The sequence below is a fragment of the Nothobranchius furzeri genome, chromosome 10 (genome assembly GCF_043380555.1).
Source record: "Nothobranchius furzeri strain GRZ-AD chromosome 10, NfurGRZ-RIMD1, whole genome shotgun sequence".
Classification (NCBI taxonomy): Eukaryota; Metazoa; Chordata; class Actinopteri; order Cyprinodontiformes; family Nothobranchiidae; genus Nothobranchius; species Nothobranchius furzeri.
In genome coordinates this window covers 66,474,889-66,493,372 of record NC_091750.1, presented here as the reverse complement: position 1 = coordinate 66,493,372, position 18,484 = coordinate 66,474,889, and the positions used below count along the sequence as shown (strand labels likewise).

Sequence of the window (18,484 nt, the reverse complement as noted above, 5' to 3'; positions counted from 1 at the left end):
CCTATTGGACTCCTTTTACGCAATCACCAGCAATCTCTGGCAAATAAAAGCTGACAAGTTGAGGTCACTTGGTCTACAGTACTGGCAGGTTTTGAAAAAAGGCGGGGCTTTGGGAGCATGGCGAAATTCGCCATCACGCCATGGCAATACGTTTGCCTCTCATTTCTTCAATTATCGTGACATCGCCACAAAATGTCTGGTGAGTGATCCTAGTCTGACCCCCAATAGAATTGGGCAGCTGAGATTTGTGGGCGTGGCCTATATTCTGAAATATCGCCCCCTAGGACCTTTAAAACTGTCAGCCCCAAGACAAGGTTTGACTGAGGATTACGAAAATTGGTACACTCATGTAGGGTCTCTGGACCTACAAAAAAGTCTCTTGGAGCCAAGCGAAATTTCGCACAGGAGGTCGGCCATTTTGGTCCAAGTACTCGATTTAGTGGTTTTCGCACACGTTGTTTGGACATTGATGGCCCGTCGCCCTTTACACAGATCACCTTCAAACTTATGCTATGTACTTTTAAGTCAAAGGGGAAAAAATTCAACCGTCGGATTTTAAATAAGTATAAAGGTGTGGGCGTGGCTAAGCCTCAAACTTTGACCTTTCGCCATGACATTACTTGACTTAATAACTCCCATGTGCATGATCAGATCTAATTCAAACTTTGTCTGTGTGATCACTGACCACATCTCAAGACAACGACAATGTGGACAGCTGACATCACCTAAGCCCCGCCCCCTGACAACAGGAAGTCTATTGTTTTATGGTGAAATGGCCATATTTGTCCCCTCTAATTTAGTGAAAATGACACTCAGGTCATACATTGTCTTCATGATGTTTTAATGACCATTCAGATCTGATAGCTTTCCAGAAAGGGAGGGGCTTTGATGCCATGGTGAATGCTGGCGTGACGCCATGACCTTACATTTGACTGTAACTTCCACAAACGGCCTCCGATTTGCCCGAAACTGAATATGGCAATGAACAATCATGCCCTTTAGCCAATGAGGCACAAACGGTTGGTGAATGTTATATAATGTCACCAAAGCTGACCTCAATGGGACTTTTCTGTAGTTGGTCACAGCGCCACCTAGATAACGTTATCCTTCGATAACTTTAAAAAACATGGTCAGAATAGCATTAAAGTTGGTCACTGTCATCACACCACCAGTGTGGTAAAGATAGAGGATTCCCTAGTGGTGAGACATAAAATGTAATGGTGAGCTCAAAGGGGATGCTGAGTCAGGGTGAGGTGCGGACAAGGTGGCCGTTAGCCGTTTCTGGTGTTGGGGTGGTCGACGTTTGTGTTCTGCGGACGTGCCCTGGTGCCCAGGGCTGCCGGCCAGGCCGGAGCGGCGCGGAGCTGCGAGGGCCGAACGACGCTGCTTGCAGCTTTAATTTTTATTTTTATTTATTTATTTTTAAATCGGTCCTTAACTCATTCACTGCCCTTGACGACTAAAGTCGTCATTTTAGATCCATCCGTTCACTGCCAATGACGACTAAAGTCGTCATTTGCGGGGTTTTGTTTTTTTTTTTTTTTTTTTTTTTGCTGTTTGGGCATCGGAACAAGCCCCCGCGCAGGAAGAACAAACATCTCAGCTCTGAAGCCGATCTTCATCCGCGTACGTCACACATCACATGATCAGGAAGCAGAAAATCCATGTGTTAGATTGTTTTGGGCCGCTGCTGTAAAAAAAAGTGAGGCGCGAACCGGAAAAGTGTCTGCCGATCACAATTCAACAACGGATAACGTTCGAAACATGCAGATTCTTCCTGATGTAAGAGGTGAGTCTACTCTTTGTTTTGGTTGTTTTGGCGTCGACATCATCCTAGCGCGCAACTTTCTGTGACTCTTAAAAAAAACTGTAAAAACAGTGAGAAACGCTGGCAGCGAAGGCCTTTAGCAATCAAGAAACGGCTGGCAGTGAATGAGTTTTAAAAAATTGGCCAATGGCCAATAAAGAATAGATTAGTTTAGATATATCGGCCCGATATATCTAAACTAAACTTTAAAGATTCTTCTTTGTGCCAAACATACAGCATACACTGAAAGTGCAAGGACATTTCTCAATAATCAAAGACACTAGTACGTTCTTATATACTAGACAAGTATGTTCTTGGCAAGATCACCAGAAAGTCTGTTCTACCGAGTACGGGAGGACGAGGATGGCATTTGGAACAGAACCGTAGTCCGTTGTGTCATGGCAGCAAGCGCTACTTCTTGCTAATGTAAAAAAAAAAAAATAATAATTTAAATAAACGACCTGACATTAAAATAAAAGTCTAGTTTGTTCCTTAAATAACACAAAAACAAAAACGTATCATTTGTATTATATTTAGTCCACTTTTGATGAAAACTAGGGCAGCGCGAAACTAGGAAAGCCTGCGATATGAGATAACAGTGATTAATATTGCAGTGACGATGTTACTTGTGATAAATAAAAACTTAACTCAGGAATAAAAATTATCAAAAATAAAGAAAAAATAAATGACAAAAAATCATAAAAATGAGAAAGGCAAAAGATGTGAGGAAAGGGAAAAGATGTGAGGAAAAAGAAAATGAAGAAAAGGTAACCAGTGGAACCCGGGAAAAGCAGAATCAGCAGAAAGAGGAGAAAAAAGCTAACTCAGGTGTTATCAAATTTAAGTGTTGGGGCCAGATGGGTGAAGAGCTCCATTTGATTTGTAAAAAAAAACATCATACTTGCTTTTGATTGACAGAATGCATTATGTGTAGCAAACATTGCGATATTTATCTGTTCTTTGCGATATGCAAATTGTGCATGCTGATATCGCGACAATATATTTGCTTTATATTGTGCAGCCCTAATCAAAACTATTAAAATACTAGCATTTCCCGCTCTTTAATAAAAAAGCTTAATTTTGATCAGAAAAGAGCTACGATGCTTTTATTTTGATAGTGTGTTCGTGAAGAGTAAAACTTAAACACACAGCAAAATTTACAATAACAGACAACTTTTTATTATTCTGTTATTTTTTAAGCAGTGTATATTCATATGGACCTTTCACTGAATAAATAAGAAATTCTTAAGAAAGCAACTAATACCATGGAAGCTTTTTGCCATGTGCCTTTTGTTAGCTGACTGGCTCTACGTCTTCCCTGGAAATCGAAACAGTCATTGCTCAAGCTAAAGGTGTGTCCCACTGGCTACAAAATAGACTAATAATTCCAGTTACCGGTACTCTTCACATCACTCACAATCGCTTGAACACAACTGTGTGTTAATACCTACTTTAAGGTAATATCTTATGACTGGAAAAATATCGTTTTATTCAGTAAATCTTGGGATTACATTACATTACATTAGGGCTGTCGCGGTAACCGCAAAAATGAAATATCGCAATATGAAGAAGCCCACCGCGCTGCATCATGGGCCACCGCGATGACTGAACTTGGTTCAACTCAATGATGCATGTTGAGAAGGATGGCTGCACTGGTATCAAAACGAAACGTTACTTCGCTTCTTTGGGAGCACTTTGGTTTTCAGTACATCAGCTGCTGCGCAGCCAGGGCCCTTGGCCGAGACAGAGCTGCCACCAGCGGCAAAAATAAATAAATGCTCGGAGACCTGCTGAAGTCCCGGACAAGCACTGCTTCTGCAACCGTACCGAAGAGAGTTTGAGCCGAGCTGGAGCTCACTCGCTACCTGCAGGAGGAACGCATCCACCCTAAAGAAACCCCCCTGACATGGTGGAGCAACAACCGGGAGAGATTCCCTTTGCTCGCCAGAGTCGCACGCAGGTACGTGTGCGTTAGCGCAACGAGCGCACCATCCGAGAGGGTTTTCAGTGTTGCTGGAAATGTTACCACCCCTCTCAGATCCTCTCTCAAACCGTATATGGTTAACAAGCTGGTTTTCCTTGTGGGTAACAAGGACATGACCGAGCTATAAAGCACCGTCATTCGTGTGAAAGTGAAATGATAGTGCGCCCGCCCCCCGGCGCGCGCGCGCCCGGTACATGTAATTTTTTATGCTTGATTTTAAACAACTAAACAAAATGGGGACTTGTTTCTTATTTGTTAGATGCTGCAGCCAAATTTGCATTTAAAAGTTTGACCTCCTGAATTTTGTTGTTTTTAAGTTCAGTCGGACTCCGACTGTCGGAGAAACAAACGTGCGGTTGTTACTGCCCTTTGCATTCAGTAAAGCGTTATAAAAGAAGGCACGGCAAATTTTAACCCTTTTTAAATGTGTAAACATTATGTTTAGATAGTACTGCAATAAAAAAAGGGCTGCAATAATATCGCACACCGCAATATTAAGCCACCCTGAATCACCGCAGGGGGAATTCCTCAACCGCGACAGCCCTACATTACATTATCTTTAATGTTATTAATCACAAAAGGTTAGTGTATGCCAAAACTGATCTTTAATTACCTTAAAACAACAAAATGGGTATTATTCTGACACCAGATTATAAGATGTTTTAGTAACCAATTTGATACAATAGCACATTTTAAAATTAGAAAGCCAATAAAGCATATAGTTCAAATTGCACAAGATGTGTTCTACAGTATTTATATCCATCCATCCATCCATTTTTGGCCGCTTATCTGGGGTCAGGTCGTGGGGGCAGTGGCCTAAGCAGGGAGGCCTAGACTTCCCTCTCCTCAGCCACTTAGAACAGCACCTTCGGGGGATCCTAAGGCGTTCCCTGACCATCCGTGAAACAGTCTCTCCAGGGTGTCCTGGGTCTTCCTCATCGACATAAAAATATATGGACAATGGGTTTCCACTGGCTCCAATAACACGTTTTTGAGGAGAAATGGGAGGTGGCCACCACCGCCATTTTGACCGCGTCACAGTTCCGTCGAGTTATCCTTGATAACTCCACGTCTGAGAGCGTTGCTAGGACTGGCTGGTCATTCATGGATGTAGGACCATTCCCTCCGGGAAAATGTAAGAAATAAATATTCGTGCACTTTCTGATCTGATCTGAGTTAAAATCTGCTCTTTCACATAAAAACTACTACTGCTTCGCTCTGTCTTTAGCTGGGTCATGGACATTACCCGGCTTTGGAAAAGCAATAAAAAGTCCCCTCCGACATCTGATTTGGGTAACTAGTGTCCGATTAGCACCTCCCCCAGCAGCAGAGCTTAGTTCCTCGCCGTTTCATATCCTTTAGGAAAAAACAACTTTAGCAAGATCGGAGCAACTCAGACCCATAGGAAACAGTAATAAATCCCTGCTTGCTTGTATGACCCTGCATCCCCGAGTGCTTTGTGTCATTACGTCTCAATTTATTTTTAGATACTGTAGCAAACCTTATTCAGCCAACAGTTCAATCTCTGTTCTCTATTTAACCATGCTTAGATCTTAAGAGTTTAACTTATTCTATATGATACAAATTTATTACTGCCACCGAAAAAAATAAACAAATCTTCAGCAAATTCCACCTTCCAGTATGGAAAATTCTCCAAGGGGCTCAGTGTTAATCAGGACAGAGACAATCAGTGCATTTATATGTGCATCTAGTCTAGCTATGACAAAACTCATGGTAAAACTGAGAGCCTTAATCCAGATTGTATGTCTGTTAGAAAACCAAATTGTTGAATGAGACAATGAATATGTGTTGGTTCTGATACAATTCAGGGAAATTTTGACCTTAACTGCAGCTCTGCAGAGCAGTGTGTAATGCTTGCGTGTGTTTGTGTCACAAGCCGGTTTCTGTAACCACTAGATTCTGTGACTCTAGGTGGATGAGTGGAGCTTAATGAAAGGGGTTGGACCTTTTGAAATTTTTTCTCCTACCGGTTTTGTCTTGCTAGTTTATAACCTCATCATGAAGGCAAATTTTTATTTTATCATCTTTAAAAAATTAAATTCTATATCAAGACTGATGTTGCATGCTCTAAATTTAGTCTTGCAAATCTGTCAATTACTTAGTGACTAATCCTTCAACCAAAAGGTGAAGCAAGCCAAACATGTAATCTCTTTACACAGTGGTCTGTGCAACTGCAGAGCATCCAGGTGTTTAAAAAAAAAAGGCAGCTGTGAGTCTCTGATCACCAGGAACTCCAAAGTTCAACCATATTTTACTGAATACTATTTGTAGAATATTTTTGGTAAGTCTAATTTGGCCATTTAATTTCTGACACAAGCAGAGCACTTTATGACATAACTTCTGTTTTTATTGTATAAGCATCCTCTTCACGTTTGACTTGTATAATATCTACATGGCAATTTCAACTATAACAAGAATTATAGAAAATTAAATTGACATTTGTGTAATTTGCATTAAAATGGTTTAGATCTTAACATTATGCACTGACAAGACAATTCAGGTGATGGTCAAATTAAACATTTTACTCGTCAGGTACTTTGTTACATCTCAGGGTCAAACACTGTAAATAAACAGGTGGTACAAGCTCGAAAACCTTGAGATTGCATTGCTAGCATGAAAGAGACCTGGTGGAACCTGGTGTACCATTTGTTACTCAAATGTTAAGTGAATGCAGAAACAACTAAATCCCTTTAAAAACTTCCTTGACAGGAGAGCATGGAGACACAGTAACAGTTTCCAAATTCATAAGCCACTAAAGCAGTCCAATACTACTTAATGAAATCATTAATTTTAAAACTTTAGATATAAAACAATTCATTTGTATGCATGATGCTGGCCTGAAACAATTCTACACATTCTGAAATTGTTCTAAATGTCAAATTGAATCAAACTTATCTTTGTGAAATATGGAAATTAATAAACCCTCATCCTATTAAGTCAAATAAATCCATGAATCTAATTTTTGCAATAAAGCCATCTAAATGAAAATAATTTAAATAATTTGGATTACTAAAGGCTTTAGTTTGTCTTTAGAGAAAACTGATTATCCACTGATCTATAAGCATTCGTCAAAAATATTGCTGAAATCTATTTTATCATTAGCGATCAGATGCCGTGCCGTTTCAGTTCCATCTCAGAAAATAAAAAAAGCCTTCCAATAAAACGAAAGTAATTAGAAGGGGGATTTCCCAAACCAAAAGGTTATATATGTCCAAAAGTACAACATGTGAAAACAAACAACAGGTGAAAACCAAGTACGAGGTCTAATAAAGTTTGAACAAACATATGGGGAGAAAGTGAAAGTGGGCGGCAGCTTCTTCACAGACCGATACTGTACACCTACAACTTGACAAAACGAAAGTGAGCCTGTTTGAGTGGGATGTTTGCAAAAAAAAAAAAAAGGGTACTAGTAGCATGTTAGCTAGATAGCAACGTTACTAGAAGCTAGTGGGCAAAATTCACTTATTCATGCGCAAAAACGACAATAAAGCTCAGCAATCACAAGCAAACCCTAAGCGTGACAGCCTAAGAATATGTTACAGAAAGTAAATTGTTTAGAAGTTACTTAATTTGATCGAAAATAAAACCAGTTACTCACTCAGAATCAGCTGACACAACGGTGACTCAGTAGACTACACTTTTTCCGCATTCTTGTACGATGATTTCAACGCCAGCCAATGGTGAAGAAGGAAGCGAGGCAGTTTCGACCAATTGTGCTACAATATTCGTGGTGGCCAATAAAAATCGGCGTCATTCAAGCCAGTGAATAGCACACGCCCACAGCAAAGCCAATCAGACGCCACGTAGCTCGGACAGCGATCCAATAGAAAATCACAGCGCGGCAAAAGCCGTCTCCACACAAACTAGGTGATACGTGCAGAAACTCACATGTTCCGCCGACAGGGTACAGCCATCGGGTACAGCCCACAGCCGAGCAGAAACACAAACGCATATAAAACGAGAAGAAAAGCGGGGAAATAAATAATGTGCCTGTAAATGCATTTTATTTAAATGTGTATTTTTTCTGAAAAAGGAAAAAATAAATTGTTTCAAAGAAAAACATTTACGTTTTGAAACATTAAATCAAAATATTAAATCAAAACTTTCTTCAAACGTCATTATCTTTAACAGAAAATAAACATTTTTTCATGGTTTTTTTCCCACAAATTAAAAATTTCATTATTTGATTAATTAAATAATTATATAGTATCAATTTAGTAATGTGATTGTTTAAATAACTAAAAATAATTGTTTGTGTAGTGATCCACTACACTGTGGTGATCTAAAATCAGATCACACACCTGTTCTAATTTTTGTCATTTATATCAAGCGACTTTGCTCCCTCTGGTGATGGAAACCAGAAACAAGAGATTTTAGGGCACATCTGTCTAGGATCAGCAGATTTATGTATATTTTAACTATATTTGCATTTTTGTTTAGTTTTGTTTTATTCTACTCGCACTTTACTACGCTACTCTACTAGCCTTATCATTTCTACATTGTACATATATTTTCATATCTTTATGAAGTTTGGCATTTTGAATAAGTTATGTGTGAGGTGTAGTAACATCATTATTTTTGTCTGCCCACCCTCTCTGCAGCCGCGGTGTCAATCATTAGTGCCTATGTCTGTTGAGACACCGGTTCCACAAGAAGAGACATACAGTAATCTGGATTACTGTAACTGAACCTTTTAACTAACAAAGAGCGAGGGGGCAGACAGGTGGGTGTAGATTCTCTAGGACCAATCACAGCTGGTCATCAGGTCAGTACTTATCTGCAGGTTGATTTTTGATCTCTCTCTCTGAGCTGAGACCCATCTGCCATCACAACATGGTAAGAGACTCCATTATAGACACCGATAATGAGCTGAGGGACACTGGATGGTCTCACAGCTGGGTTACTGTGATGATAAGACATTAAAAATATAAAATATTGCTAATGAAGTTCTAATAAACTATATCTTCATTTCCTTTAGACAAGCTACACAGATAAGGGCGAGAAGGTGAGCTTTCATTTTTCTACTGAGCCAGGAGCTTGAATGAGATGTATATATTTAGTTATTCTTATTCTTCTACTTTACTTTTTAGCATGCAAGGGGAAAGTTTTTGAGGTTTCATCATGTTACCTTCTGGGTTGGCAATGCTAAGCAGGTTAGTGTCCAAACTGTCACAAACAGGACATTTATAGTTTTATTCTAGTTCTGCACAATAGAAGGAAGCAAACTTGGTTTCTTTTAGTTGAAGTTCATTAAACATTTTCTCCACCAACCCATTACTGCACAGGCAGCCTCGTTCTACTGCGATAAGATGGGCTTTGAGCCTCTGGCCTACAAGGGTCTGGAGACTGGCAGCCGGGAGGTGGTGTCCCATGCCATCAGACAGGATAAGGTATGGAGTACAACCTTTTCATGTATTGTTTTGAGTTTACACCGGTTTACACCTGATCCATCTCTGGCAAAAACTCAACCTTCACCTCCACCTCTTCTTCTGCAGATAATCTTTGTGTTTCAATCTCCCCTAAACCCTGGAAACAAAGGCACGTTTGCTCCGTTGGACATGTGAGATTACATCAAAGAACATGACATTCAGCTTTCATCATGCTTTTGTTCCAAATTCAGAAATGGGGGAGCATTTGATCAAGCATGGAGATGGAGTGAAAGACATTGCTTTCCAGGTGGAAGACTGTGATTTCTTAGTCAAGGTAAAACAGGCGGGTTCTGATGGACACGTTATTTAAAAATGTAAAAGTATTAAACATTAGCCAAGTAAAATTCCAAATAACCAAACATTAACTGTTTAGGTGCAGTTATATAAGGCCTAAAACGTATTTATATGTTCTTTTATGCATAAGAAGCCTAATTTTGTATGCAATTAAATATGATTTATTTACATTTATCTTTAGTGTCAGTTCAATTCATTTGTTGGTGAAATTTGCTGCTTGATAAAATAAATGCAGAGAAATGAAAAAAGTCGGCTCATAAAAGTAGAGCAATAAAGAAAAGAAACTAGGTAAAAAAAAGTCCCTTAAATATGTGGAAAAGTTCAGTAGATTTCCTTACTTGTTTATACACCATTGAGCAACAGCAGCTATTGGGTAACGGGAGATGCTGGGATTATAGATTTGTCCACTGCTCTCATTTTAGCTTGTTTTTACTCAAGTTAAGCAGTTTTTTATACATTATACACACAGCGTGTTGAAATCTGGGCAAACATGCCAGCTTTGCACTGGGACTGATTCTACTCGTCTGAACTTTTTACCGCAGTCAAGGTCAAAACGAAGGTTTAGACAAACGGAGTCTGTTGACTGTTGGAAATCTCAAAGTTACAGGATCACTACCAAGTCTGCAGAGCTCACAGCAGGAAATCTGATATTTGCAGAACAATAAATTCATAGTCAAAAAGATATTCCCTTTGTAGCCACTGGAGGGTATTAGTCACCAGCTCTCTCTCCAAGCAGGCTGAAACTCCTGTTTTTCCCCCCGCCACCTTTTCACAGACAGCAAGGGAGCGAGGAGCTGCTATTGTGAAGGAACCCTGGGTGGAGCAGGACAGCCACGGGAGGGTCAAGTATGCTGTGATTCAGACGGTACATAAAGGGTGATTCACTTTTAGAAGCCTTGGGTAAATACACACATGCAGCTGGAACTGCATAATGATGCTGTGTGGATGTTTTATCCCCAGTATGGCGACACGACTCATACACTCATTGAGAACCTTGAACCGTACAAGGGCCTTTTCCTGCCGAGCTACAAGGAGCCCCTCTTCAGGGATCCCCTGTTAGCCAAACTGTGAGTTTTAAAAGCTTCTAATACAAAGATGTATAAAAATCAACGTGGGACTCATTAATGTGACTTTGTGGTCGAGCTGGTTTGCAGTCAGAAATTGGAAATAATAAAAAGGTGTAAAGAAAAAAAAAAGCTTTTTTTTTAATGGAAGATAGGTTGGTCAACGGGCAATCAGGCGGGGTACACCCTGGACAGACAGCCAGTCCATCGTAGGGCAACACAGAGACACACAGGACAAACAATCACGCACACACACACTCACACCTAGGGACAATTTAGACAGACCAATTAACCTAACAGTCATGTTTTTGGACTGTGGGAGGAAGCCGGAGTACCCGGAGAGAACCCACGCATGCACAGGGAGAACATGCAAACTCCATGCAGAAGGATCCCAGGCCAGGAAGCGAACCCAGGACCTTCTTGCTGCAAGGCAACAGCTCTAACCACTGCGCCACTGTGCAGCCCAGTTTTGTAACCATTTGTTACAAATCAGTAAATGCATTTTGTCCTCACGGGAACCTGTAGAAGGAAACATGGCGTCGCCCAGAGACTTAGACCCGCTCCCATGTATTTTAGACCCAATTTTTTTCGTTACAAAGCCACAAGTATTTTTCAACAACTGGGCATCATTTAATTTTTTTGAACAACATTTCCACAGATATTACCAGAGATGAACAGTAAAAACTACACAGTCTCTTTAGGTCATGTAAATGTGTCACAGGAAAATATCCACCCATGTGATGTTTAGGTAGAATTTATTTTAATTTGTTTCTTGCTGGGATTTCATGGAAAAATACCCATCCACTGCTTTTTCCCCTTTTCTCTCTGTAGTCCACCAGCAGGGTTGAACTTCATCGACCACATTGTGGGAAACCAGCCAGATGACCAAATGGTGCCAATTTCTGACTGGTAAGATTCCTGATGGAGTGCACGTACACTCGCTACATGTCCGGCAGTCACACAAGGTTAGAGGACAATGTAAACACTCCACCGCTGTTAGGGTGTCATGCTAGGGCACAAAGGCATGCCTCGACAGAAAACTACTGCTTCAAATAAATTAAAAGTCTCCATTCTGTTCATGAAACATTTTGAAGGAAAGTACAATTACCTTGTTCATGTTTCAGGTATCAGAAGTGTCTGCTGTTCCATCGGTTCTGGTCAATAGATGACAAGCAGATCCACACACAGTACAGTGCACTGAGGTCCATTGTGGTGACCAACTATGAAGAGACCATAAAGATGCCCATCAATGAACCTGCCCAGGGGAAAAAGAAGTCTCAAATCCAGGTGGGGCTCATTTCCTTTCAGCCTCATGGTTTCCAGCAACTGGAGGTACAAACATCCCAGAGAACAACTATAGAAATATTTAGTGAGCAGTTCCTCTGTTCATAGGAATACGTGGACTATAACGGTGGAGCAGGCGTTCAGCACATCGCCCTGAACACGTCAAACATTATTCAGTCTGTGAGTCCGTTTTGATTGATTTCTACATTTTTCAAAATCACATCTCTGTAAAGCACAAATTATATCCTGCGTCTTTAAAAAAAAACATTTAATTAACCAGGTAACAAAACTACGTGAACGAGGAATGGAGTTCCTCTCAGCTCCTGACACGTACTATGACACCCTGCGGGAGAAACTCAAGAGCGCCAAAATCACGGTGAAAGAGGATCTCGACCACTTACAGGTGAGGAATAGTTCAAGCTTCCTTAAGCAAACCTTTGTAACATAATAACATTTATTCTATGTTGTTTTATAGGCATTGAAAATCTTAGTTGATTTCGATGACAAGGGCTACCTTCTTCAAATCTTCACCAAACCTGTGCAGGACAGACCGACACTTTTCTTGGAGGTCATTCAGAGGAATAACCACTTTGTAAGTGACCAGTTAGTATTCACTCTACATGTTCTCCATCCCATGAAGCCCTGCAGCCCTGACCTCCCCACATAAATAAAAACCACAAACAACAAATAGGAACAATAGATAAGCTTTAAAAAGGGGGGGGATCATACATAAATGCTGGACTCAATAGCTGTAAAAAATTGTGACAGACTGGCCAGATGCCAGCTATTGATGAATGGTTATCCTTGACTGAATTTCCGGGCTTGTGATCATTTTTCCCATTGAAGAGGCAGAACGGGAGCTGCCTGAACACCTGTTTACAGCTCCCACACAGAGCAAACACCCCAAGATCCACCCACTTGTAAAAGCTCAGTAAATCTATCACAGATGCAGATTAAAAGGCTCACTTCTCCACAGTGAGGGGGATCTGTGGATTGGGTTGCACCCTGTGGCACCTAATTTATGACACTCAGCACCCGTTCTGCTTGTCAGAGCAGGCGCATCTTGTCACTCTCCAGAGCGCACTGATGTGGATGAAAGTGAGAATCTGAGTAGAAAACCACAGCAAAGACTCCATCAGACATGCCACTAACACTCGATCGTTGGATCATCATTAAAATATTTACATGATTAATTGGTGATTTCACAGTAAGTGCTGCTTCTGGTGAGAGCCAAGGGGATATTTGAAACTTGAAAGAATATTTTATCTTCTTTTTGTGATCTGACTTCAAAGTATTGAAGCTGAATGCTGTCAGTGAGACAACTTCTTGAAATATGACAAATGGCAAAGAAGAAGGCATATCTTTGGGTAGTTAGCCATCTGCATGTGTGTGTGTGTGTGTGTTCTGCCTTTAGGGTTTTGGGGCTGGAAACTTCAAGTCTCTCTTTGAGGCCATCGAAAACGACCAAGATGCCAGGGGAAACCTCACTGTGCTGACACCTGAAGGGCAGGCCAAAGCCCTTCGCTGATCCTCTGACTGCCACCAAACCATGCTGAGGCTGCAGGACGTGTTTCAGAAATAAACAACGCTCACCACAACTGAGGAAAACCAAAAGTGTTGGAAATCTTCATGTTACATCCTTCAAGCATTACCACATTCGCTTTTAGAACTAAGTAGGCTGAGCTGCAATTGGCTAAATGAAGACGTGTTAATATGTTTTATGTCATGTGGTTTGAGAAACAAAAATTAAATCAAGCAAAAATTATATATAATAGTTTTCATTTACGTTGGTTTTTGTTTTAAACGACAGACTCCATTCATCTTTCTAGAAGATAAACGCCAAAACCATTGATTTCCACACTAAGTCATGTGTAATAAGGTGGAATGACACTGAACATATGGTAAATGGTAAAATGGTAAATGCCCTGTATTTGATATAGCGCCTTCTAGAGTCCTGGAACCCCCCAAGGCGCTTTACAACACAATCAGTCATTCACCCATTCACACACACATTCACACACTGGTGGGGATGAGCTACAATGTAGCCACAGCTGCCCTGGGGCGCACTGACAGAGGCGAGGCTGCCGAGCACTGGCGCAAACCAGTCCCTCCGACCACCACCAGTAGGAAGGTGCATAAAACCATGGCAGTTTGATACCAGATGGGACCTATCAGTAATTATAAAGCAATCCAGCTACTTTGTAAAATTCTATATCAGCTGCTCAAGTCCCAACTCGTGGAATATGAGTTAATTATACTACATGGTATAAATAGTAATGATAGTAAGACAACAGTAATGGAAGGTAATCACAAACGTCTTTTTTTAAATCGAATTGTTTTTTGCTTGTTTTTTGTTTACTAATAACACTCATACATTTCACATTAAGAACTGGAGTGTACAAAACAGCATGTAAACTATAAGCTAATTTCCATACTTCCAACTGTTGAACAATAACTTACAACAAATGTAGCTTTGGCACAGAAACAAATACATGTAAAACTTTAGTCATACAAATTATTCGCTTCATAAATGTACCTTGTTCCTTTATCAAGAGGCTGCTAATAACGAAAACCCATCAACACCCAAGTGGTTTAATCAAAATGCAGCTAAGCTGACTTCAACTAAATGTTAAACAGGAACTTGTCCCTTCAAATTAAAAGCATGGATTTTAAACAGTAAACAAAGTTACAAAAGTTCTAAACAGTAGCTTCTTTAAATACCTAAAATAGTTGGTCAGGCGTTTTTTTTAAATTTCTAGATTTACTGGTTTACATTTTTACTTGAAATTACAAGTTTCTTTAATAATTATTTAGTAGATCAAAACCTAAAAAGGCAACCATTGCTCTCCTAAACACTGATCAGAAAGACATTCAACCCTTTAAAGCCTGAGATATGAAATGAAAATAAAAAAACTGTGTATTGGCTAATGCTGATTTCTTAAATGTGTGGTTTACTTGTTTATGTAATACATTTGCAGGGGATATTTGAACCTTGAAAGAATATTTTATCTTCTTTTTGTGTAAATCGATGCCTTATGAGTCATTAAAAATGCCACGATGCTCCTGTTCTGAAATGCATGCGTTTGCTGGTGCAGAGGTGGACTGAAAAAAACAGGATTGCTCTTTATTATTAATGATATACACACACCTCACACACCTTCTGATTCATTCATTCATTCAATCAATCAATCAATCAATCAATCAATCAATCAATCAATCAATCAATCAATCAACCAATCAATCAATCAATCAATCAATCAACCAATCAATCAATCAATCAATCAATCAATTAACCAATCAATCAATCAGATTTATTTATAAAGCGCTTTTCAAACAAAGTGCTACTCAAACTGCTTTACAAAATGACCCGATTCCCATAACAGGTTAAAAACATTAACAGACATATGCAAGCACACACACGCACGCACACACACACACGCACGCACACACACACACACACACACACACACACACACACACACACACACACACACACACACACACACAAGTAAAAATTATATTTGGCTGAGTCCAGATGAGCCAAGTAAGGTAAGGCAAGGAAACGCCATCAGAGGAGCCGTCTGCCCCGGTAGCATCAGGTCTTCCACACTAAGTCAGGGCGCTCAGTGGAGGGGGAGCATAGACCCCCACCTATAGAGCGCCCAGGAAGCTACAGTCGACCACCGCTCCTGGGGTAGAGGGCCCCCTGATTGGCAACAGAAGGCGTTAACCCATGTTACAAAGTCACTATCACCAAGACACTATGCTATCTCTCCTTGCTGCAAAAAAAAAAGCCTTCTTGTGGGTGGGCGCAAACCAAGATGAGCGAGTCCATGAATGCAAATTCACTGTGTGACATAGATCCGTAAGGATTTTCAAATCGTAGTGTTTCGCCGACTATTTTCTGTCAGAAGCTAATGCAGGAGATAGGTGTGGAACACTGTTTCATGTTCAGCCTGCATGTACAACTCAGAGGGACTGATTATAATCAGAAGTACCAATTTAAAAATGTTTTTTTTTCAGTCAACCACATCTATTTACTATTCATTAATCTACACCTTTTCCCACAATGAAGAAATAAAATTGGCCCTTGTCACTAGTAAAATGTCCATCAGAGGGCAGTAGACATTTATAGACTGGATATGGCAGGTTTCTGATAAAGGTATTAATCTTACTACTTCTGGACACTGTATTGCCAGAAGTGGTTTGGGGTAAATTAGAAGTTGCAGGTATTCAGCAAATTCAGAAAGCTTCATAAAATGAACCTTGGTGTGTGTGTGTGTGTGCTCTGTCTAATTGATCCCCAGTGAGTCGTGGCGGATGGCTGCTTATACTGAGCCAGGATCCTCTGGAGGTTTCTTCCTGTTAAAAGGGAGTTTTCCTCTCCACTGTCGCTAAATGCTTGCTTAGTATGAGGATTGCTGTAAAGTCACTGACACTAGTCAGTGACTTGATGCAATTTGCTGGGTTCCTTATGTAGGAAACATTTTTTCTGATTGGCTTAATGAACTGACCTGTATTGGAATGTTTACTATGTGAAGCGCCTTGAGACAACTCTCGTCGTGATTTGGCGCTATATAAATAAAATTGAATTGAACTGAATTGAGGGCATCATCCTAAAAATGTCATAGTTGATTCTCATGAATGTGGCGTGTTTCCTGTTTATGGTCCACAAGCTCACAGTCAACCAGCAGACTTTTCCAGAATTCTCCAGAAAACTCCCAAATTTGTCTTCTGGGATACATTTTCATAAGAAGAGGCTTCAGACTGTTGGTCTGTGATTTAACTATCTCAAATAATGACAATTTTTGGAACACATAAATAAATAAACTTAGCACAGAAGTGTTATTTCAAAATAATTTATTTGCATATAACTGGAATGAAGACAGGTTGATACATTTGTGATGGCACCAGTCAGTTTCCATACAGAAACATTCAGTCTATACAGAAACCATTCTTTGACATCTGGACAAAATGGATAAATATATTAGTAAATAAATATATTAGTGACTGGTCACTATATTGAAATGTTCTAATATATATATATATATATATATATATATATATATATATATATATATATATATATATATATATATATATATATATATATTAAAATACAACACTATTTCATTTCTGGGTTTGTTGTTCTCTTTTTTTTTTACACAAAAGTATCCAAAATATACTGACATACAATATCCCTTAGAGTTCTGGAGGGACCTTTATTCTTTACTTTACTTTACTAAAAAAAGGCAGTTCCAGCTCATAATTCTTGCAAAACAGAAGAAAAACAAACAAACAATGAGAAAGAGCCAGAACAGGATGACACACCACCAGACATTCAGAGGTAAATGCTACAAGCTGATGATTATGGGCTGGTTTACACTGATGTCATTTGTTGTTTTTGACAAATACAATCTGCTTAAGCAAAAGTGCTGCTTAAAATTCAGTCATTATCTCAGTCCCTGGGACTGTCTGGGCACAAAACAGGAAATCCTCATGTTTTATATAAAGAAAAGCTGTGCCGACACATTCCAAGTGAGGTATTTGTCAAAAAATATAACTGCAGCTGATGCATTTTGCATGATTGCCTCAAATAATTACTGTAACGTTATACATGATATCATCCTTATAACGCTTCTTTGGTTTGACAGGTAAGAGCTACGTGTTGGGAGTCTACTGATAGAGATTGAATGAATAATTAAGGCACATGCGAGGATTTATAAGTGCTACTGGCTATGCCGTAATACCCAAAAGCCCTTTGACTGTCTGCAAACAACAAAATAATCCATTTTTCTGTTTAATGGGTTTCAGAGAATTTAAACAGATTTTATTTTCCATCTCAGCTTTTTTTTTTTTGCAGTTAAATCCAGATTTAAATGGCACAGCAAGGTTTCATTTACATAGTCTGCCTATTTAAGCAGCTATATGGGATTACTAGGTAACACACACTTTAAACTTAATCAATTTTCTTTTTTTAAGTTTGTTTTGAATATTAATTTGTCAAAATGTGCAAATTCTTTATTTAAAGAATAAAAAAACATTTTTGATTTCAGAAAGATATTTTTGTAGAATTCTGACTGGTCCTGAGACATTTATCAGGCTCTGCCCATTTTTGTTAGAAATTATCATTAAAAAAACAAGTTTTTATAAAACTGGCGTCATCGACAGTGAGCTAACATTTTACATCTGCATGGCACGGCTTTCCTTAGAGACAAGAGAGATGTTTTCTTTATGTAGTTGCTGTAAAACACTTCCCTATCACTCTAAAATCTGGAAGACAAGAAAAACTTTGCAAAAGACAATAAAACACAACACAATGAGTAAGAAGAACAGAAGATCTGATTGTCATCCTTCTGACTGGGCTGCTGCCCAAGGACCATAACAGCACTGAAGTAACCTGACAAACAACAAAAATGTGGCTATAGCTTGTAATGACAAAGTTGTTATTCAGTCAGACCAGTTTGTCTGAAGCATAAAAAAGTTTCAAACTACAAAAAAAAAAAAAAAAAAAAAAAAAGACAAAGATGAAAACAGCTGCCATTGTTGAAATAATGAAAACGAGGCCTGCATGAGGCCGAGGAACCTTGGCGAACTCTTG

The 18,484-nt window shown here is 39.4% G+C and overlaps 2 protein-coding genes across 4 annotated transcripts in view; one reads left to right on the top strand and one right to left on the bottom strand.

Moving 5' to 3' along the window:
* The window catches only part of mtmr4 (myotubularin related protein 4), a 109,082-nt gene extending 101,581 nt beyond the window's left edge, over positions 1–7,501 (bottom strand). For both annotated transcript variants that reach the window (XM_070555921.1, XM_015961800.3), the window contains exon 1: positions 7,411–7,501. The gene's annotated coding sequence lies outside the window, so the exon portion shown is untranslated. The remainder of the gene's footprint in view (positions 1–7,410) is intronic.
* Positions 7,502–8,530: 1,029 nt separating this feature from the next.
* hpda (4-hydroxyphenylpyruvate dioxygenase a) lies at positions 8,531–13,648 on the top strand. Of its 2 annotated transcripts, none has more exons than XM_054730916.2 (14): positions 8,531–8,648; positions 8,791–8,817; positions 8,903–8,965; positions 9,098–9,202; positions 9,308–9,350; positions 9,433–9,515; positions 10,272–10,400; positions 10,496–10,602; positions 11,431–11,508; positions 11,724–11,886; positions 11,992–12,063; positions 12,164–12,286; positions 12,359–12,475; positions 13,298–13,648. In XM_054730916.2, the coding sequence occupies exons 1-14, from the start codon at positions 8,646–8,648 to the stop codon at positions 13,409–13,411; spliced, it is 1,227 nt and encodes a 408-aa protein (XP_054586891.1). In that variant the 5' UTR covers positions 8,531–8,645; the 3' UTR covers positions 13,412–13,648. The 2 variants fall into 2 exon arrangements, with proteins under 2 accessions (XP_054586891.1, XP_015817282.1); XM_015961796.2 differs by having other exon boundaries at positions 8,532–8,648; positions 10,311–10,400.
* The last annotated feature ends 4,836 nt before the right edge of the window (positions 13,649–18,484 follow it).

Coding starts and splice junctions, on each gene's coding strand:
- hpda (XM_054730916.2), top strand. Junction 8,818..8,902: donor ACACAGATAAGGGCGAGAAG/GTGAGCTTTCAT, acceptor TTTACTTTTTAG/CATGCAAGGGGAAAGTTTTT. Junction 11,509..11,723: donor ATGGTGCCAATTTCTGACTG/GTAAGATTCCTG, acceptor TTCATGTTTCAG/GTATCAGAAGTGTCTGCTGT.